We start from the raw sequence: 21,504 nt of genomic DNA, 5'->3' as shown, positions 1-21,504 counted from the left end.
GTGCTGCTGGCAGCCAGAGAGCGACACCGTCCTATAGGCCACCGGTGCCCCAGTGTTGCCACAACACCAGAGCTGCCGGGTCACTGGTGTACCCAGCTTTGATGATAAAGACCCCCACCGAGCCGCTATGCAGCTCTCTCATTGCTGCCCTTCCACCGCTCCACCGCTCTGTTTGTTTGCTCCCTGTTCTTCCCATCAAAGCTGGCCTTTCTGTGAAGCGAGACCTTGGAAAACACAGAGGGGAAACTTGGAAGGCTCCTGTCCGATACGCTGCATGTGTGGTTTCCCTTCAGCTTCGAGGCCCTCGGGAGCCAGTAATCATATCTTAACGGATCTCTCCTCAGACACAAGGTTGTGAGCCAGTTTGGCACCGGCCTGACGCCAAATAGACCCCTGTAGTCGCACACACACAAACCTCTCTCTCCTCGGTGGAAATAGGCTTCTCATTCATGACCTCCGAATGTTCTCAGCATTACACTCCTAATCTCGTCATTAAACTCAATCTTTTCTTCTGTCTCGCTGCAAAAAATGCTCTCGCACGTAATTTACCGCTTGCATTACATTCAGTTTCTGTGTGTCCATGAAATGTTTCTTTGGGTGGAAAACGAGGAGGATTCTGGGAGGGCCAGTGGTCCCCGTACGGCGGGTGGTCAGTCCGGCTGCGGTCGGCTGGAATGTCAGGAATCGGGACGCTGAACAGATCGAGACTGTGAGAATATGAAAGTGGTGTTGTGACTGTTAGAAGTTACTTACAGTGAGTTCCTTTTAGCGCTCGCTATGAGAGTCGGTGTCTGTCTAACGCGTGAATTTAATTTGAATTTTAACGGCCGTGCTCAGTGTGACTGCACAGCATCAGTGGATCGTTAGGGCATTCATTTTTAGAGTCATGTGATTTAGGTTAATAGATTTAATATTTATGTCAGAAACAGCTTGTCTAGATGGTCTTATTTGTTTGCAGTAATTATAACCCGGCATCATGATAACAAATGACAACCATATATTTAAAAAATGCTATAGGTAGAGCTATTGTTCACTTTAGGGGAAATTCTGACCGAAGATACCACAACGACTCGGAGGGCTGCGTTGCTTCACGACATACAAACCAGGAGGTCCAGTTCAGGAGCTATATTTGAATACAGTGGTTCATGCAACATTGAGCCCAGGTTGAGCAACTTCGGAAGGTTCCCATGGTAACGAGTGATACTCATTTCCATCATCTCCATGCTTGAAAATTAACCATTTCAATCTGCTCCTCCCTAGACGATTACAACTACTTGCCTGATGCGTTGCCTCCCCTTCCTGAAGTCCCGGACTCCGGATCAGTCCTGAGCTCCGTCGACTTTCCGGCCCGCTGCCTCCGCAACCCGGCCTTCCGCCACACCTCCTCGCGCTACTGCTCCGCCCTCAGCATGGACTCCTCGCCCGACAGCGCCGAGAGGCCGATCAGCTACAGCTCCACCTCTTCCTCCGCCTCCTCCCGGGACAGCCACTGCTCGCTGGGCAGCCGCTCCACCCTCGTCCCCGCCCCCCACTGTCACCCGGTGACCTCAGACCAGGACTCCGGGGCGATTCGGTTGGAACTGGTCCCGGCCCGGCAGCTGGGATGCCAGGAAGAAGATGGAGGGGCGGAGACGGGGAAGGGACAGGGGCGACAGGGCAGTGGACAGACTCCGACAGAACATTCAGAGCCCGAGGTGGGTCCGGGTGGAGGAGAGCGGACGGGTCAGGTGCAGGGGCCTAGGACGTATGTGGACCGGGTGGTGCAGGAGATACTGGACACAGAGAGAACCTACGTCCAGGACCTACGCAGCATCGTAGAGGTAAGGAAACACTCGACCACAGTAACGTGTTCATTACGCACAAGCTGAAAGAAATTGGAAGTGGAAGAATCGGACAGGAATTCAAGTGTGTCTTTATTTTGTGTTTGCAGGATTATATCTTATTCTGCTGTGCTTTTCTGTAAATAATTTCTGGATCCCTAAGATTTATCTTGCCCCCACTTATTTCATAAATAGAGGTAGGCACTGAAATAGGAGCAAGACAGTTTAAAATCTTTTGAAGGTCCCATGTTTGAACTAAAATATTCCCCCGCTGACCCTGTTGAGGCCCAGGCAGCGGTGGAACGTCAGGAGCAATACGGGGCTTTAAATCACCAGATAACACACATCCTTTATGTCTTTGTGGTTTGTCCCTCACACACACACACACACACGTGACACACACACCTCGTTGCCTGCTGGGAACCGCCAATACAATAAGGTCACCTGCGCTCGCGGGCGGGGTTTAGCCGAGTTACACGAAACCACTGCCTTTGTGCTGCAGGCACACATTCAAAACTTTAGACGGTTTTTAAACACACACACACACAAAATCCCGTATGCACACACTCAAATGAATACACTCGTTTTGTGAGGTTGGCTTTGAACTGGCAGGATACACATTGCCTCTAGTCAGTGCTTTAGTGGCTTTGTTGAGGATTGGGTGCAGTGTTTTGGATCAAAGGTTGCTCCCCTCCTCTTCTCTTCAGCTGTATTCGGTTCGAGTCTTCAAAATTCATATCGTGCGCAGCAAAGAAATGAGGCGCACACGTGCGATGTGTGTTTTGCATTCTGCAGCTCGGATTGAGTGTGATGTAAAATGACCAACGCTGTCCACTATTATTAAATTGCATTTTGCACGTGTGTACGAGCGTGTGATCACGCATTCATTTCCTCCCCCACTCGAGGCCGTCGGTTCGCGGGCCAGTGTGTGTACTTGTATGCAGTTGGGGTTAAAAACGTGTGGCTGTTGTCAAAAGAAAGCAGGAAACTCATATTCCCGAGCGACGGGTTCAGAAGAGTGAAGTTTGGTTATTGGCGGTTTCGGCCTGTCACCCCTGATCGATGTCCCAACATCTCCTGCTGCTCCTGGAGGTGAGGGGAAGGGGGGGTGGAGAGAGAGAGAGGAAGTTGGATAGAGGGATTTAGCTCTGAGATAACAATGTCCAAAGTGGGTTAGGAAAACACTGAGCAGAGCTTAGGAGCTGTACTTAACAACCCTGTACTGCCTCTACTCTGCAGACCACCTATTGCCATTAGAGGAGCAGACCACCCAGCCCTGGTAGACCACACTTACATGGCAAGACAGCTAATTCTTCACCAGCCACATGCATTTAGCCTTTCTTCACTCCTTTTAATGACGGTTCCAGTGAGTGCACAGAGGATGGATTGCACCGATTGTATCTGTGTGAATAGAGCTTTTAACATGACCGTTTACTTACAGCGAGGGGGGAAAAAAACAGGAGCTGCAGGACGGCATCGACCCATCTATTAGCAGCAGCGTCCTATATTAGCTGGTCCTGCAACCCCTGTTTGAATAATCCCTTCACCCCCATGCTGCTTCCTGCAATAGAAGAGGGTGTGACAGCCTTAACACAAATATTTACCCAGACTCCCCTGGGCTCACCTGTGTTTCATCTGTCAGCGGTGGTGTTATAGTCCACACACACTTTCTGCCTGCCTGAGAACCGTGGATTTATGACTCCTAGTGCATGTAGGTTATTGCACGTTTCCTGTTGGTGCAAGACTGAATACATTTCTGCGGTTTGCATTACAGAAACATGTTGCATAAAAAGAGAAAACACACTTAAATACAGGAAACACATGGAGCAAAAACACCAAAAACAGAAACGTGTTGCATAAATGGAAAAACCCAACCAAACACAGGAAACGCCACCAAATACAGAAATGGCTGCAAGTCGCACCGAACACAATGGGAGTTGCTGACAAAACAAGAGCTGTTTCCAGGAGAATAATGAACACGCCTGCCATATTTAGTTTCCCATTGTTTTGTAACTGATTTCTGTTGTGTTCGTGGAGATTTCTAGCATTCCTCTATTTGGTTGTGTCACTTTGGAAGGTGTCCTTAAGTTCCCGGGGGTACACTCCGGTGTGTGGACACTGTGTGGGTGTGTGTTAGTCGTGCACGATCGGCCCTCGTCAGCTCCATCGGTGTGTGTAATGAGGCCAATCCATCATCCACAAACAACCTCAGACACAACGCCATGATCCTTCTCTCCCTCCTCCTCCTCCTCCTCCTCTCTTTTCCCCCGTTTTCCACTCCCACACCGGGAACGCTTCGCCAGCACATTTGAAGCTGACCGGGAATTTGGGAATAAGGTTCGAGGGAACATCACTTGACCCGCAGAAACATGGAAAGTAATGGGATTTGGATGTTTACACTTGGCATTGTCTGGAGGAATGACTTCCTACTTGGGTGCAGGATGAGGGATATGCTGTTTGGTGTGAAGGAAAAGTGTGCACTTGAGGAGGTTAATGGTTAACGCAAGAAAAAATATCAAGTTTGTACATGTTCTGTCTGATGCTTGGCAGGGAGTGTACCTGAAGGTGTGTGTGTGTGTGTGTGTGTGTGTGTGTGTGTGTGTGTGTGTGTGTGTGTGTGTGTGTGTGTGTGTGTGTGTGTGTGTGTGTGTGTGTGTGTGTGTGTGTGTGTGTGTGTGTGTGTTGTGTGTGTGTTGAACGCTGCCCATTGTTGAGCTCCGTCAGGCTTCGGCTGAGTGTGATGAGTGAACGGGTCAGGCCGAGTCAGATCCGTGACCCTGTGGCTAATAAAGCATCACGTTACACATTACCTCCGATAGTAAACAAAGTCTAAACGTGACCCTTTGACGTCCCCCCCCCCCCCCAAACATGCCCGTTAGTCTTATTCTGAAACTCAAATCCGTAAAAAAACCTAAATCTTGGCCTTAAGTTCTCGTCTCACCTTTAAACCCTTAATAACCAACATGGCATCTGTCAACTCTCCAGTCTTTGTGACGTCCCTCTGTTTGCCTAATCGCACACAAGCGGTGGATTGCTCCGGCTCAGCTATCATCGTAATAATCATTATGATGCCTAAATACATAAAACATTACCAGGAACAGAAACCAACATAGCAGACTGGAAATTAAGCAAACAGACGGGGACGAGCGGGCAGAGCCTCCCTCTCTCTCTCTCTCTCTCTCTCTCTCTCTCTCTCTCTCTCTCTCTCTCTCTCTCTCTCTCTCTCGTTGCGTGTGCTGAAGTGATCAGTGTGGTTGCGTGTTCAGGGCAGTCTGGTACCTTTCTGGGTGTTGTGATGTAAACTGTTACCGTGCAGCATGCTTCCTCCTCCCGAACCCCCGACCCACACCTGCTCCTGGTTTAAAGTTTGAACACGGCTGCATTGAGGGCCTTCCTCCGTCCTTGGTTGTCTGATTTATTAACTCGAAACAATAATTGCAGCTGGAGGGGAATGAATCGCAACACAAATGACTTGCAGCCTGCAGCAGTAGATGTGATTTCCTCACGTTGCATAATCGGCATGCTGCCGGTAAAACAATCAGTGGTTCTGGCTACTGGTCTGCCTGTCTCTTTCTGCAGGGCAGACTGAGACCTGAGGCTGCTGTTGAATCAGTACTCCTCACTTAAGAGTTAAACAGACTTTTCAACAAGGAGTGATGTTAAACCTGGCCCCCGGGGATCCTTTTACACTAAACCAGAGGGCCTGTGTTGTTTCCTTATCAAGCTGTTTACACTAAACAACAATACAGTGATCAGGCAGTGGCGTACACAAATGGGCTGTCATGACCTACATTACACCCGGCCTTGTTTTACATAATTGGAATGTCTGTGTTGATCTCTCCCTCGTTAAATTGAATTAAAGCTGAAAGCATATATCAAGTGTATTTCCTTCAGCTGTGTATCTGGAAGCTACTATACCGTACACCTCTAGGATTCCAGACCTTACCTTCTAGTGTATTTGATTAGTTGATGAGGAGACCTCCAAACACTTAATTGGAGGTTCTTAATTTGTTTTATCGGTTCAGACAATGTGACTACTCTTTAACACAGAGCGTGAAATGCAATGAAAATGTCATCCACGAAGCTCTAACACGACTGCGATCTCTCTCTCTGCAGGACTACTTGGAGTGTATCAGTAACCAGTCTCGGCTGGCCTTGAGCTCTGAGGATAAAGGCTCCCTGTTCGGCAACATCCAGGACATCTACCACTTCAACAGGTAAGACGTCCACACAGCTGCAGACTTGGACTTAATGCTGCATTCGGGTCATAACGGATGGAGTGGTAGCGATGGGAACGCTTTGACAGTAAAACACCATATCCATCACATTTATACTGGGTTGAATAAATGGTTACAGGTAATAAGAACAGGCTTTGGCTGATGTGAGGAATATTTCTGTGATTTTTAGGCATATTATGGAACGTTATGAGTCAGAGATTTCATAAAAATATGCAAACAGACATTTCCACATAGCTTCACTTCAGTAAAATTCATTATTGGCTTTCAAGGATTTAGACTTGTTTATGCAAAATACAGTATCATAACTCTGATATTGACTTTAAATTTGCGTATACAGACGACACCTTGTGTCTCTCAGGCTCAACAAACAGTGAAGCTGAGCCGAGCCACCTGGTCATTTCTGGGAAGGGCGGTGTTGTTGTTGTTGTGTGGCAGTCAGGTGTGTTTGTGTGTTGTCTGCATATTTGTCTCCGGCACCGTTCTAAACTCTGCATGCATATTCAGAGAAGACGGCGAGTTGAGCATCAGCCCTGGTGGTCCGGAGACACAAACACGCACGCTCTTCCTCCGCACCTTTAGCATTTCTCAGCTGTCACGCGCAGACAAACCAGCCAGTAAAAAGGAAACATAAAAAGCGGTTTAAAGCGGACACAGTGACCTCATGCTGCAGCCATGAAACAATAACTCCCAACGGAGGATTTTATTATTTGTTTTCCACAGCGTGCACTTATACCCATGCACAGCCACACACGGGAGCCGGGGGTTTGAATTCATGGAAGTTTCTCATTTGCTTCGGGGCCGAGTGCCCTTAGACCTAATTTCTGAAAAAGGGTTTAGAACAATGAATGGTGGGAGAGCGTCTGTGTTCTCGTGTGATTAAGAAGCAGGAAGTTGTGGGTGCTGATTTTCAAGTCAAACACTTATTGAGCTTACTTTGAGCCCTGTGTTTGTTTCAGGGATCTTCTTCATGATCTGGAGAAGTGCAACGCGGACCCTGTGGCCATCGCAGAGTGCTTCGTATCCAAGGTAAAGGCGGTCGCCTTAATTCTTTCCAAACATCGTTGCATTAGTATCGAAAATGTTATTGTAAGGTGAAGACGCCACATGAAGTCAGTTAAGTTTATTGAGGCCAGAAGCATTATTTTGGTGGTTGGAATGTGAGTTTTAAGTGAGCAGGAGAGCCGGGAGGAAGGACAACTCCAGAGGAATTTTAAGGGCCGTCCAAATATATAATCACCTTTTTTTTTTCTTTTTTTTTTTTTACTAGAGAGTATAATAGCAGTGCTTCATCAAGAAAAAGTCGACTCAGCAACTTTGTCAAAGTATCACTGGTCCCTCTGTTTGTGTGTCTCAGCTTTTATTCCACCCCTGGCCCCAAAACCCAGAAATGATTGCATGATTATGTCCCATGTTAATGTGCTGCATTCCAGCGCTTCCTCTGAAACACTTTACATTCCCTCCCTCCTCGACTGCGATTACACCCAACACCACAGAGCAACTGTCTGACCGTATGTATAAAAGCAAGTCGCAGACTCCCAAAATACAGCAGCTGTTGCTGTTTTGACGAACACAACAGCACTCTGCATAATTGACACAGATCCATAGTAGCTTCTATTCTGTAGCCAACCTGCATCCATTATAAAAACACTTTAAAGTCCTTTTAGCCGGTTAAATTGGGGCCAAAGCCACCTGAAAGCAAATCTCCACATCTTGAAGTCAAAGTCACATCCTGCCTGCAGCCTCCTGCCTCTGATAGCTTCTTTTTTTTACTGGAAGAGCTCCTGACTTGCTGCTCCAGGTCCTATCCTACACACACACACACACACAGACACACACACACACACACTCCTCTGTTGTACTTCCTTAATAAGCATAAACACAGTTTTGCTACAGTACACAGGTTTACTCTGGTGCATCCATGCTTGTCAAGTTTAACCCGAAACAACCAAGTTTGCTTTACGAATACATGCTTCCATTGAGACTGAAAGTCCATTCTTGACCTTGGAAATAGTTGCAAAATAGTCAAACTGTCCATTAGTTGCTCTGGAGCCTCTGCAGATGACGTTTGACCATTTCCCCTGGGATTTAAAGAGAAGATCCAAATACAATTGTACTCCATCTAGGTAAATGTCATGTGAGGAATGCAATCTCAACCAGAGCAGTTACTTATGGACACACACACTTGCAGATAATACTTTTCTCGTCTGAGCAGCCAGGAATCCCAACCCAGCACAGCGTTTGAAGAAGAGACGGATCTGTAAATCTCCTCTGCCTCTCTCTCTCTCAGATAATTGGCCATCTCTCCTAATGTTCCTCTCTGTTCGACTCCCTCCTAACCGCGTTACGTGATGACTGAGCCTCTAACGTGTTTTATGGGTCGCGACATGCTGACTGCGAGTACAGAGAGCCGTATTAACAACAAGAACTATGTTTTTTTTTGCCCCAAGTGATCCGGTTGTGTTCAGTGCGTAGCTGATGACTCACCGTGACCGGTCCGGTCTTGACGAATCCACAAAAAGCTGCTGATTTATGACTTTCTCATTAAAAATGATCAGTCGGCGCTGATGCAACTCAACCCTATTTCGCGTTTCACAGAGTAGTGATTAGTGGCCACCGCTCCAAAACAGTAAAAAAAAAAAAAAAATCTTTCTATATAATTTGTATCATGATACTCATATTTTTCATCATGTATGAGAGCCCGAGGTCTCACATGCAGCATTTAGATATGATTATATGATTCAGCGTAGCTTGTGTATATTTCTAAAAGGGAAGCATATCATAGATCTGATCTATTTCAGAGTCTGCTGGTTGGGTTCAAAGAGTGTGTCAGCTTTAATGACAAAGTCTGTGTGTGTGTGTGTGTGTGTGTGTGTGTGTGTGTGTGTGTGTGTGTGTGTGTGTGTGTGTGTGTGTGTGTGTGTGTGTGTGTGTGTGTGTGTGTCCGTCCTCCATAGAAGCATTCATGTGCGCTGTGGTCTCGTGTCCATGCTGCAGAGGGGTATTAAGAGCGCGCATTAGCAGCGTGTGTTGGTGCGGGTCGTCAGAGAATCGATGGTGGCACATCTGGTTGCGTTTAGGCCTGGTCTGCGGCGGCAGACTGCTGGAGACGAGGAGGAGAGTTCTGCTCTTCAATTTAGGACGTTTCCCACGGAGCACCTCGGGCGTACGGATCGCAGAGAGACCGTCTGCGTGCGTTTGTGTGCGTTCTTGTGTTTGGTATATGTCAGTGGGATGCCTTGAATAGGAATGTTTATTTACCTACAGCAAGAAAAATTACACTCGCATACTAGATACTGTTAGTTTAGTATGAATCACAAAGTGTGTGTGTGTGTGTGTGTGTGTGTGTATACGGACTTCTGTCATTTGCCCAGTGTGTTTATGATGTTGCTTCCTAATGGCTGTCTGCATCCTGTGACCCCCCCCCCCCCCCCCCCCCCCCACCACCACAAGTATTTATGGACACAAACAGAGTTCAATTAGATTCTTGTGTTACGCAACAGAAAGGGTTCAGCTCCAGGCCTGCAGGAGAGCATGGCCAGAGGGGAGAGATGTACAGAAAGTGTGGGGAGAGAGAACGATGTGGAGATGGGAAGGAAAGGTCTGACAGCGGAGAGAGAGAGAGAGAGCTTTGATAAGTCATGCCGTCTCTGATGTCTTTGATGTTCAGACAGGCATGCAAGGTGGGAAAAGTCTCTATTAAAGGGGCGGCGTTGCGGTATGAGGGGATATATAATCTGAGCGCACAGGGCTGCTGGGATCAACAGAGACTTGAAGGCCAGGACGCAGGCTAATCACAAGCTAGAGGGTTGACTTTCAATTAGTAGCGGCTGACGGAGGAGAGAGGAGGCCTTGTCTGTGGGCTCGGACTGTAACGAGCCGTAAACATGAAGTGACTGTGCCGGTCATCAAAACTGCAACGAGCAACTGCAGCTACAGCACAACCGCTGAGGCAGAGGACGATAAAGCCTGACCTTAAAAGAGCTGTATTTAACATTCTGAACATTAATGGAGTGCAGCAGTGATGAATCCTAAGACCTTGGTTTTTGCTTGGATGATATGTTGGCTTTTTACTTACAGAAATCATAAAAATGATATGTTATATGTTATATTAGCGTAACTTAACTTAACTTCTGCAAAAATCCAATTCCATTGGCTTTTTCCTGGAGGACAGTACTTGGGGGGGTATCGTTGTATCCCTAATTATATCTAATCATCATCTATGTTGCTGTGTTTTAGGAATGAAAGCCAAATGTTCTATTCAAGGCATCCACTGTGTTCAAATCATTCTCACATGATATAAAGATTTATTATTAGACATTATAGTTAACACACAAACACAAACGTTACATGATGACCCATTCTCCCCTCTCCAGTCTCGCATTATATCCTGGTACTTGAATGCATCACCTAATTTGTCTTTGCTGTGTTTTACAGAGTGAAGAATTCCACATTTATACTCAGTACTGCACAAACTACCCACGGTAAGACAGCCGCCAAAGTGTGTGTGTGTGTGTGTGTCTGTGTGTGTCTGTGCTATCAGCCGTCTACAACACAAAACCCATCTTCTTGTTGTCACCCTATCTCGATCTCACCTCCACACACCGTCTTCCCAGCGTCTCACGTAGCTCCATTGTGTGTGTCGATCAATGCGTTGCCCTTCTCCCCCTGCCTGATAAACTGACATGCTCCATAGAAGTCACCTCAGCAGGAGTCAAAATGTCTACCGTCAGTTGTGCCTCAGGGCCCCCCCCTAACCCCCTCCCCCCCTCCCTCCGCCGTGCCCCATTTCCTCCATTCTTTTATTCGCCGCCTATTGACAGAGTTACAGCTCACACTGACAGACGGGGTATTATAGTTGTCACCTTATCATGCCTAACGCTGTTAATGTGTTTTTGTTTTTTTTGTGATCGGCTCCTCTGGGAGGAATAAGGGGGAGTTTTGTGTGTGTGTGTGTGTGTGTGTGTGTGTGTGTGTGTGTGTGTGTGTGTGTGTGTGTGTGTGTGTGTGTGTGTGTGTGTGTGTGTGTGTGTGTGTGTGTGTGTGTGTGTGTGTGTGACGTGAGGCTTGTCTTCATGCCAAGATACGCCGCACCGTCCACACACACTTTCTCCTCTGGCTTCTATTGTCTTTTTCCAACGGCGTGTGATCAGAAAGGCACGTGGAGGAAGAAACTATTCAGACGCTAATGATGACTAATTGAATGCTGATTTTGTGTGTGTGTGACAGTGTGTGTGTGTCTGTGTGTGACAGTGTGTGTGTGCGTGTGTGTATGTGAAGGGGCTATTGTCAGCTGTTTAAGATAGACCTTCTCCCACATCCACACCACAGCTGGTGACCCCAACCAAGGTCACACACGACAGACACACACACACATGGGAGACACACACACACACACACACACACACACACACACACTGCAGATGTATCATGGTCATGCTGCACTCTAAGGTCGGGTTTCCTCCAGAACAATGTGAGGCCTGTGTGAAGCTCCACTGGAATTCAGACATGCACGTGCACGCTCGCACGCACACACACACACACACACACACACACACACACACACACACACACACACACACACACACGACACAGAAAAAGTTTGGGCACAACTGTCATTCTCTTGTCCTTTTCTTTCCACCGTGCATATGTATGCACACGCACACAGCCTCCTTCTATGTGAAGAAGCCTCTTTCTTCCCCAGTAGGTCACACAGTAACCAGTAAGTTGTACATTGCTGCTGCAAATGTATTATTTTGCATAGATCACACTCAAATTGATAATTTCATATTCATATTAATGTCAGCAAAAGGCAAACGGATGGAGATCTTCATCAGTCTTCTCTTTCAGTCCTTTTTTTTTTTTGGTATCATCCATGCGGACACGCATTACAACTCTAACTTGTCATCACTGTCAAATTAGGGTTTTACTACACGTCCCTGATATCTCATTCGTTGCCTCCGCAGGTCGGTGGCCGTGCTAACGGAGTGCATGAGGAACAAGGCGTTGGCCAAGTTTTTCCGCGAGCGCCAGGAATCTCTGAGGCACTCCTTGCCCCTGGGCTCCTACCTGCTCAAGCCAGTGCAGAGGATCCTCAAGTACCACCTCCTGCTGCATGTACGTCTCACTCTACGACCCAAAAAAAAAAAAAAAAACACTTACGCACAAACAATTACCCTTTACCCGCAGAAATGCAAGCGCAGGCACACACTTGCAAGTGCAGCACACTCTGTTTGTGGCTCTCCCAGTACAAATGGACACGTTTGTGACGGTCTCCATTGGAGAAGCCAAATGTTTAGACATATGGCGCTCAGTGTGTGTGTTCCTGTGCGTCCACTTTGCATGCATGAACGTGTGCGTTTGTGTAGAGACGCACACACGGGCGCCTGCGTGTATGTGCTTTACGGTATGTGCGTTGTGTGTCTTCGGTGCAGGAGATAGCCAACCACATGGAGAAGGACACCGAGACCTACGAGGTTGTGCAGGAAGCCATAGACACCATGCAGAGAGTGGCCTGGCACATCAACGACATGAAGAGGAAGCACGAGCATGCCGTCCGGTTGCAGGTACGAGAAAGCAAAGGGAAAAAAAGAAGCACAAAATAAGAAAGATGCTTGATGCAAAAGATTTGAATCTAGTTGGGCGTGTACAAGCAGGTGTAACAACCTCTCCTGAACCCATTAAACGTTGAGCGCGTGATCACCTCCTGCACTCTCTCGTTTTTCCCGTAACTAAACCGGATGCGGTGGATTCAAACCTTTCCAAGGAGCCACATTTTTTTGAACGCTCTGCAGAACAGTTATGTGAAGTCTCGCTTTAAATAAGCCAAGGCTCTCTGATCCTCCCCACGTCTTACGCAAGTCGCTGTGTTTTCCACTGGGCTAATGATGGCCTTGTATAAGCACATAAAAGGGAAGCTTGTTTCTTTTATCAGCTGAGAGCCAGAAGAGGTCAGATGAATACAGGAATGTGTGTGGAAGCGTTCTCACTCCGGAGAATGGGATTGGCTCGATAGAAATATGTTCAGTTTGTTGTTCTGTCTGCTTCGTTAGGTCTTACCGGTTTATGTTTCTGTTCTTGGCCTCTCCTGATCCTTCCGTTATAGTTTCTCCCTCCATCCAGGCAGCACCACAAACATCCTCCTCCAGGCTTTTTCTTTAGATTCCCACCTTTTATCTCTTCAGCTTATTGCTGTTCTGATTTGTCTTGTTGTAGAGCACTTTCTAAAAAAGTGTGATACAAGTGATATTTCATATTATAATAAATAGTATTATTATTGCTATCTTTGCACACGTTTTATTTAATATTTATGCAACACATCAGCAACAGTTTTTAAAATAATCACGTGACTCTGTATCGCTGTGCCTTCTGCAGGAAATCCAGAGCCTTCTGACAAACTGGAAGGGCCCCGATCTCATCGGCTACGGAGAGTTGGTTCTCGAAGGAACGTTTCGTCTGCAGCGAGCCAAAAACGAGAGAACCCTCTTCCTGTTCGACAAGCTTCTGCTGATCACCAAGAAGCGAGAAGAAACCTTCACGTACAAGGCTCACATACTGGTCAGTCGCGCTTCTCGAAGCAGGACGCGCAAAACCGCTTTTGCTCCGTTGCGGCGTTTTTTAACACGACTTCCTTTCTACCTGTCTTCTGGCTGCAGTGCTGTAACCTGATGTTGGTGGAGATTATTCCCAAAGAACCACTGAGCTTCAGCGTGTTTCACTACAAGAATCCCAAACTCCAGCACACGGTCCAGGTAACGGCAACATGACATAAGCGAGCTTACGTCACACCAACAGTGTGAACGTGATTACATGTTTCGCTTCAGCAGCGCAGAGCAAAAGTGCAATCAGAAAGTGTGAAGATTGCTTCCAGGTGTCCAGGCTCACGGAGTTGCTCAGACATGTTGAGTGTTTAGAGGCTAATGGCTGCCATTGTTGTTCCCAACTGTGTGTTTCTTTTGGACAAGCCCAGAAAAATAACAGATAAGCCGTGTGATGTAAGGAAGCCACTCTCCAGATTTTTAAGGGGTTTATCCCAAAGCTGCCTTTTAATCCGTGTCTGATATTATCTTTCCTCTGATGTTTCACCCTCAGGCCAAATCGCAGCAGGACAAGCGCATGTGGATCTTACACCTCAAGAGGCTCATACTTGAAAACCATCCGGCCAAAATCCCTGCCAAGGTGAGAGCAGCTCGTCTCCGGAGAGCTCCCTCTCTGTTCACCTACGGCGTAAACACGCACTTTGGGTGGGACGTATTCCAAATGTGACGCCCACTGCCCTTTCTCCTTCATCTCCATCTTTCTATCCCCCTCCTCTCCTCACTTTCCCTCCACGTGCACTGATTTTACCACAATCACTTTTCTGTCTCTTCATCTGCCTTTGGTGGAAACGTAGGATTCCTCTGCAGGGGTGAAGGCTCACTGTGATTACATAAAGGGGCTGCTTGATAAGTGTCAAACTTAATAAAACTTGATAAGAGCCCAATCGTTGAGAGATGACTGTAATGTGGCGCCACCTAGTGTCAAGGTTCATGGTCATCCGTAATCTAACTTGTTCTTCTCTCATTTTGTTGCTTGAATTCTAGGCTAAGCAAGCAATTTTGGAGATGGATGCAATGCGTGAGTGTCTATTTATTTATGGATAATTTCACTAAAAACACATTTGACGATACAAGTTGCTTTTTTAGCTATATTTCAAGCATTTTAATCCTCACGTTTTTTCTGGCGTCTGTCATTTCCCTAGATCATCCCGGGTTCCATTACAGCCCTAATGGAGACAAGAAGGACTCCCCTCAGGCCAAGGAGGGTCCGACCCGGAGGGGACGCAGGAAAGGTAAGACATTGAAGACACTTACTGTGTTTAAAAGAATTACACACCACAAGGATGAACTTCAAGAATCAATCGTTCATTTGCGTTACAGAACCTCTATCAAAACTATTGAAGAACGCGAAGCAGAATGCTGCCAACACAGACAGCGACAAGGTCAGTGATAGGCAGAGACGATGAAACATGAGTACACACACACACACACACACACACACACACACACACACTCTCCCACCGAGGTTGTTTACCCAAACTCGTGAATGATCTGTCTCCTCTCCAGCGGATAAGTCTGGGCGCCACCCTGCTCTCGCCGATGTCCCAGCTTGCTTTGGGCACCATCGGTCGCAGCCGCAGCCTCATCAACCAATCACAGGAGTCTCTGGACCCCAGCGATCACTATGACCACAGTGACAGAGAAGAGGAGCCACATCAGCAAGATGCGGATGATGAAGATGACAGTGGCCTGGTGAGTTTAAAGACGTACATTACGTGTCCGATTCCACGTTCATCCATGGTCCTTCAAACATGTTAATGCTGAAAACTCTGCATCCAGGGAGGAGGAAAGCGGCTCAGAGTCCCCGGCAAAAGCATCAGGAAGAGGCTGAACCCTCAGGCGTCTGTCGACAGTATAGAACAGTGGAAAGTCTTCAACATGAGCTCTACAGACCTACAGGTATTTATCACAAATACACCATGGTGCTTTCTCCTCTATCTTTGTGTGTTTACTGGTTTCTTAACTTCTGGTTTCCCTTCCCGCAGAGAGCCAGAGAAACCCTCGTGAGGGAAGGCAGTCACCACCCGCCGCTTCTCAGGACACGTCACGTGACGGAGGAGCCTCCAGACACCCCCGTTCCCGCGGTAACGGTCACAGAAAGCGACCATTCTGTGAGGAACATCTGGGCAGACCACCGCGCTCGCAGGGCCATGTTCCCCACCCGGCAGCGGACCATGCAGCCCGACGATGAGGACGAGGACATCTACCAGATGTTTGTCCCGACGGAGCCAAGCGGACCAGAGCCAGAGGCGCCACCGGAGAGGTCCAGGGCCACTGGGTCGCCCAAGACAGCTCGGCCCTGCAGCTGGCACGTTGAACAGGTGCCCACCGTGCAGATCGACCCTCCGCCAGACGGGGGCCGAGTCCTGCGGAGGGCAAGCAGCGCGGGAGAGAAGGCTACAGAGGGTCAACAGAGTCCTGACGATGACCAGGGCGGTCACAGCAACTTGGAAGTGATCCACACTGAATCCTCCAGCAACGACTTGTCTGGATCGTCCTCGGCTGAACAGCTGACGTTAGACGATATTGAAAACGTGTACGACAACATCAGCTACGAGGACCTAAAGAGTATGGGCCTCGTCAGAAGAGACCCTGAGGAAAGTCAGCCACGGAAAGAAATGTCTACAGATGTACAGGGTCCCCAAGGCCAAGCAGCAGGGGTACTAAATGCTCCAGAGGCTCCTGCGGTCGCCGAGCGCATGATCGAACCGGACATTTCCTCGGAGAGAAACCGGTCCTCCACGCAAGAGAGGAGGCCATTTGGGACATGTGAGCTCAAGATAGTAGAGGAGAACATCTACGACACCATCTGTTTCAGGGAGCCCCCATCCACAGAGCTTAAAGGACTGAATGAAGGCAGCCAACGAAAACAAGAGAGAGACAGTCTGCTGGCCTCTGAACACGACCTGACCGAAAGCCTTGGAGGGTTTGCATCCGAGGAGAGCCTCCACTTTGGAGAGGATGAAGGACCGGACGCCTCCCATCCCGTCCCGTGTTTGTCCGAGCCGGACTACTCCTCCTCGTCCGCCTCCGAGACTTTCTCTCAGCGCTCGCAGAAAGGGGATAAGATGTCGGAGCAGGTCGACGAGATCTGGAACGATCTGGAGAACTACATTAAGATCAATGAGAAGAAAGCGGATAGACTCCCTGCTGCCTTCCCCGTCAGTGCCAGTGAGTCGCCTAAGAAGGCGTCCTCGGTCAAAAACAGCCCTGCAAAGATCCCCCTTGTTATTAGTGTCCAAGCAGCCAGTCCTGAAACCAAGAGTCCCCCGACACATCAGCCTAAACCCCCACCTGTCACCTCCGTGCCGTCATTCACCATCCCGGTCATCAACCTCCCCGACCTTCAAAGCGAGGTCACCCCTGCAGAAGAAACCTGCAGCCCTCCTTCTACGCCCCGCCCCCTCCCCGTCACCCCGGAGCCCCTCCCGGGCACAGTGAAGACCATCCGCAGCAGACTGGCTCGCCTCAGCAGCGGCAGCTTCCGCCTGGAGGACGACGACCTGGTGGAGCTTCCCCAACGGAACGCCCCTCAAAAGGATATTCCCCTCAAGGACTTTCACAGCTTGTTTCCAGGGGAGCTGGCGGGCCTGGACTCACCCCTGGCCTCCTCCTCTCTCCTGCTGGGCGAGGCCGTGGAGTCGGACTTGGACAAATCGAAGAACCGGGTGTTTCTGATGGCGCGGCAGTACAGCCAGAAGATCAAGAAAGCCAACCAGCTGCTGCGCATGAGGAGTATGGACCCCGGCGACGCTTGTGGTCGCAGCAGGACTGAGAAGAAGCAAAAAGACCTGGCGGCCATCTTGGAAGAGAAGAAACAAGGGGGCACTGCCATCGGTAACACAAAACTTTTATTTTTATAGTCGTAAATCAACAATCGCCCTCAAACCATCATTATGTTTACACTTGTGCAAATCTCATGTATATATATTAGCATCACCTATTCACACCTCTGTGTTCCCTCTCCAGGTGCAAGGATAGCAGAGTACTCTCAGCTCTACGACCAGGTCATGTTTAAGGATCCTCCAGGTCCATCCGGCCCACATTACACCCACGCAGGTCTGCCGTCTTCTCCGTCCTTGCCCGAGACCTCCCTGGAGGAGGACTGGCTCCACTCCACTTACAGCAACGGGGAGCTGGCCAGCTTCGTCTCCTCGTCCAGCGCGTTGGACGACGCCCGAGCGTCCTCCACGCCGCAGCGCAGACTCACCTCCGCCTGCTCCATCCCTTCCCTCCAGGCCTCCCCCGCCTCCCCGACCACGCCGCCGTCCCAGAGGTGGAGCTCCTGCGTGTCGGTGCCGAGCGAAAAAGAGGAGCACGTGTACAGCACCATTAAGAGACATCCCTCCTTCAACGCTCCGTCTTCGCCGTCGGGTCACTGTCAGTCCCTGAGCTCTCTGGGGAGCCAGCAGACCCCGCCTGACGTCAAATGTAACGGACCCACAGACAGACTCCGCGGGCCGAGTCTGGGTCGCACCGGCCGGCAAAGCAGCCTGCCGGAGCGCTCCACTCAGGGACAGTCGGACCTCACGTTACACGACGGGCGACAGGTGGTGGTCCTGAACCGGGCTTCGGCCCTGAGCATACTCACCGCCACCCAGAACTACCTGGCCAATTTCAAGGACGACGGGGAAGACGACGATGACTATGTCGAGATCCGCTCGGAGGACGAGAGCGAACAGGAGCAGGACAGGCAGGCGCAGCGGCGCGGCGGCTCGTCGGCTCTCTCCAGTCAGAACCGGGGGGGGCTCGTCCATTCGCAGAGTCTGCCGTGCACGCCGGTGCGCTCCTGCGACCCCCTGAGGTCGGTGGACGCCGAGCATCTGGAGAAGTACTTGTGGAGCGAGCCGCCGCAGAGCCAACCTAAAATCGTCCAGTCTCTGAGGGAGAAGTTTCAGTGTCTGAGCTCCAGTAGCTTCGCCTGAGTCTATATGACAAATAAAAGCCAAATAAATACACACACACACAGCATATAGCAACAAAAAGGACACAGCTGCTTTTCCTTGAGTCCCCTCCATCATACAAAATCATAATCCACGAATATCTCTCAACATAGAGCCGATGCAGCCATATTAGTAACAACTTAGGTGAAACTTCCTGTTCCTTCAATGTAAAATACACGATAACTATTAACAGTCGAAGCCTGCATGTGAGCTGCCTCAGCACTTGTAGGATTTCAAACATTTTCATCGCCTAGAGATTGTTGGAGTGAATTTGTTCTGCTGGAGGACTTAGTGCCAATAAACTGTTTAACGGTTACAGTAGTTCAGGGTATCTGTTACTGATTGTGAGGAATAAACTCTCGTCTGTGCCCAGTGTGTCAAAGTGCAAGCATCAAACATCGTACCTTTGGCAAGCTCTTTCTTTTAATTGGTAAGGTTATTTTAACTGCATTTTTCAGCACTAGTTTATATCCTAACCATGCGTAGGAGCTCAGTGGTGGCTTAGTGTTTTTAATCGTGCTTTCACTATCAAACTGCTCTGAACACATTTCAAAATGTGTGATCTTCACATTTGCAACTCAGGCTGGATTGTCACTTTTAACTGCTTCTTAGCGATAAAACGATGCAGCTGTAAAGTAAACGTGTCGGCTGAGATCCGGTAGGTTAAGTATAATAGGCTCAGACCTGTAGGTCTATTTGAAGTTACTGTGTTTCACTCTACCTGCCTCCTTGGTCATCACTAGGGCATCATGCTTTAAAATCAACAGAAGACGCTGGTATTTTAGATAATCTATAAGAAACCGTAGGGCTTCATATTTATTTTGAATATGTGAGGAAATCAGAGATGTTTTTACGTGTTATGGTCTGGGGGGCGTCCATCATGTGGAGTGAAATATGCATCTTTTCTTCTCCAAATCATACTAATTTTAACCTTTTGTTTTTAAGAGGGACCACGAAGGAGAACATTAAGGAGAGTTAATTAAAATTCTACAGTACTGTATTTGGTGTATTTTTAGTTTTTTTCTCTCACATGGACAGTCTGGTTACTTTGTTTACGTTATGGGACACTCCCAACTGTCACACTACTGATGATGCATCCACGGTTACAGAAAGAAAGCCACAGAGAGATAGTTGTCAATCACTCTAATAAGGTTCATGCAACACAGTTGTTTTCTCTTCCAGAATTTGCGACACACGGTCATATAACTTCAGTTGTCCTATTTATTTGAAAGCATCCCTGGTATTTTGGTCTTAATCACTATAACTCAAGCCACAATCAAGTTGTAAAATAAAGTATTTATTAAAAAAGGGTGTTTTATTCAGATTTAGGGGTGCAGATAAAATTTGAATTAAATACTGTGAATATTTTCCGATGTAGGTTTTCTATCACTGCTTAACACAAGTTCCAAATCACAACAACACGTGAAAAGTTGAAAAGCACGGATATCATGGCCTAATGTTCATATCAGGAAATATGCATCAAGAGCAAGTTAGGAATATGAAGTATGTTCTTTTTCCATTGTACATTTTTGTTTCACTGGTGGGAATTTTTTTTTTTTTTTTTTGCACTTTTCTCTTTTTTTTATGTTTTATTTGTAAACACTTTGTAAAGATGTACATTTTAGGAAAGTTATTCTTGTATGCCATAGGTATGCTTTATAATGCTTTAATGTTTAAGTTAAGTACTGTATTTTTTTAACTGCCTAGTTGTCATTGCTCAACAAAACAATGTATTGGAGGTAATAAATTCAGATTAAACTCATCTCTGTGTTTTTGTGGTTCATCATTGAATAAATATACAACAGCAGCTGATTATCATTTAATGACACACACACAAACACACACATTTGCCATTAAAATATTAGTGCATGACGGGTCTAATTTTTCCAGCGCTCTTTTCATCGCTTCACGATCAAATCCGTTCCACTTTATCAGAGAATATCCACATCAATAGGAATCCACTCCGTGTTTTCCTGGTTTCGCAGAAATTTAGTTAGGGTTAATTCCTTTTTTATTTTGGCTGTATCTCCGGAACGGTAAGTCGTAGAGACACGGGTGTGTTCAGAAGGGTCGAATTAGGTCAGACGTCACACTGCTGAGTCTCTACGACCCTCTGTTCCCAAGATATAAGCAGAAATGTCAAAATTGGGGATGAGGTTACGGTTAGGGTTGGGGTTAGGTTTAGGGTTAGTGTTTGGGTTAAGTTCAGGATTGTGAGATGTGGCCCCTCCCAACTCGGACTGCTCCACTTTTTGTCCAATCTGATTGGCTCAGCCTGACCGTCGGCCAGGTCACTGACTTCCCTCTGAAGTTACACAGAAAACTAAAAAATTTTAAAACAAAAAAAAGATGGTGGACATGAGAAAGAAATGGGTGGCGTGGATAATTTCAGTAGCTGAAAAATAAGCCTTGTGTAAATTAATAATGCACTCTCAATTATTAATATTTAGGCTATTTTTTCACATAACAAATGCTGCTGATGCCCCTGCATGGACTTACATGGAGAAATCATGTTTTAAGATTAGGGAGTAGTAGATAACATTGGAAGACAGTAAAAGAAGTACATGCTTATATTAAAAATGGGGGGAATCCATACTGTAGTCGACACGTCTGTAGATTCTTCCACAGCACTGTGAAACGTGATTTTTCAATAACGTACATACATCATAAATTAAAAATGTACTTAAGGCAAGGCATTATCCCCTTCTAGCAGTAAAACATACACGTTATTTGTATTTTGAGACCCTATCAATAAATCACAGACATTGTATTTTTATTTCTCTATGTATGTACCTTTATGTATTGTCAATAGAGCCTTTATTCCTGCGAGAAGCTGTATTATACTTAATTGTTCAAAATAAAGTTTTGGGGGGGGGAAGAAAATACCCTGAATACAGGATAAGCGGTT

At 47.5% G+C, this 21,504-nt stretch overlaps 1 protein-coding gene across 2 annotated transcripts in view; it reads left to right on the top strand.

Moving 5' to 3' along the window:
- Window positions 1-20,358, top strand: part of LOC311026422 (pleckstrin homology domain-containing family G member 1) — a 33,296-nt gene extending 12,938 nt beyond the window's left edge. For both annotated transcript variants that reach the window (XM_084029983.1, XM_084029982.1), the window contains exons 2-17: window positions 1,261-1,820; window positions 5,937-6,037; window positions 7,015-7,084; window positions 10,493-10,539; window positions 12,022-12,172; window positions 12,490-12,621; window positions 13,430-13,612; window positions 13,711-13,806; window positions 14,147-14,233; window positions 14,638-14,671; window positions 14,796-14,885; window positions 14,974-15,035; window positions 15,160-15,345; window positions 15,433-15,552; window positions 15,639-17,490; window positions 17,623-20,358. In XM_084029983.1, coding sequence (XP_083886109.1) covers window positions 1,410-1,820; window positions 5,937-6,037; window positions 7,015-7,084; window positions 10,493-10,539; window positions 12,022-12,172; window positions 12,490-12,621; window positions 13,430-13,612; window positions 13,711-13,806; window positions 14,147-14,233; window positions 14,638-14,671; window positions 14,796-14,885; window positions 14,974-15,035; window positions 15,160-15,345; window positions 15,433-15,552; window positions 15,639-17,490; window positions 17,623-18,578 — 4,578 coding nt within the window. In that variant the 5' untranslated portion in view covers window positions 1,261-1,409 and the 3' untranslated portion in view covers window positions 18,579-20,358. The remainder of the gene's footprint in view (window positions 1-1,260; window positions 1,821-5,936; window positions 6,038-7,014; window positions 7,085-10,492; window positions 10,540-12,021; window positions 12,173-12,489; window positions 12,622-13,429; window positions 13,613-13,710; window positions 13,807-14,146; window positions 14,234-14,637; window positions 14,672-14,795; window positions 14,886-14,973; window positions 15,036-15,159; window positions 15,346-15,432; window positions 15,553-15,638; window positions 17,491-17,622) is intronic.
- The last annotated feature ends 1,146 nt before the right edge of the window (window positions 20,359-21,504 follow it).

This window comes from Eutrigla gurnardus (genome assembly GCF_963514095.1).
Source record: "Eutrigla gurnardus genome assembly, chromosome: 16".
Classification (NCBI taxonomy): domain Eukaryota; kingdom Metazoa; phylum Chordata; class Actinopteri; order Perciformes; family Triglidae; genus Eutrigla; species Eutrigla gurnardus.
The sequence above is the reverse complement of the archived record's forward strand: the minus strand, read 5'-3'. Positions and strand labels throughout refer to the sequence as shown.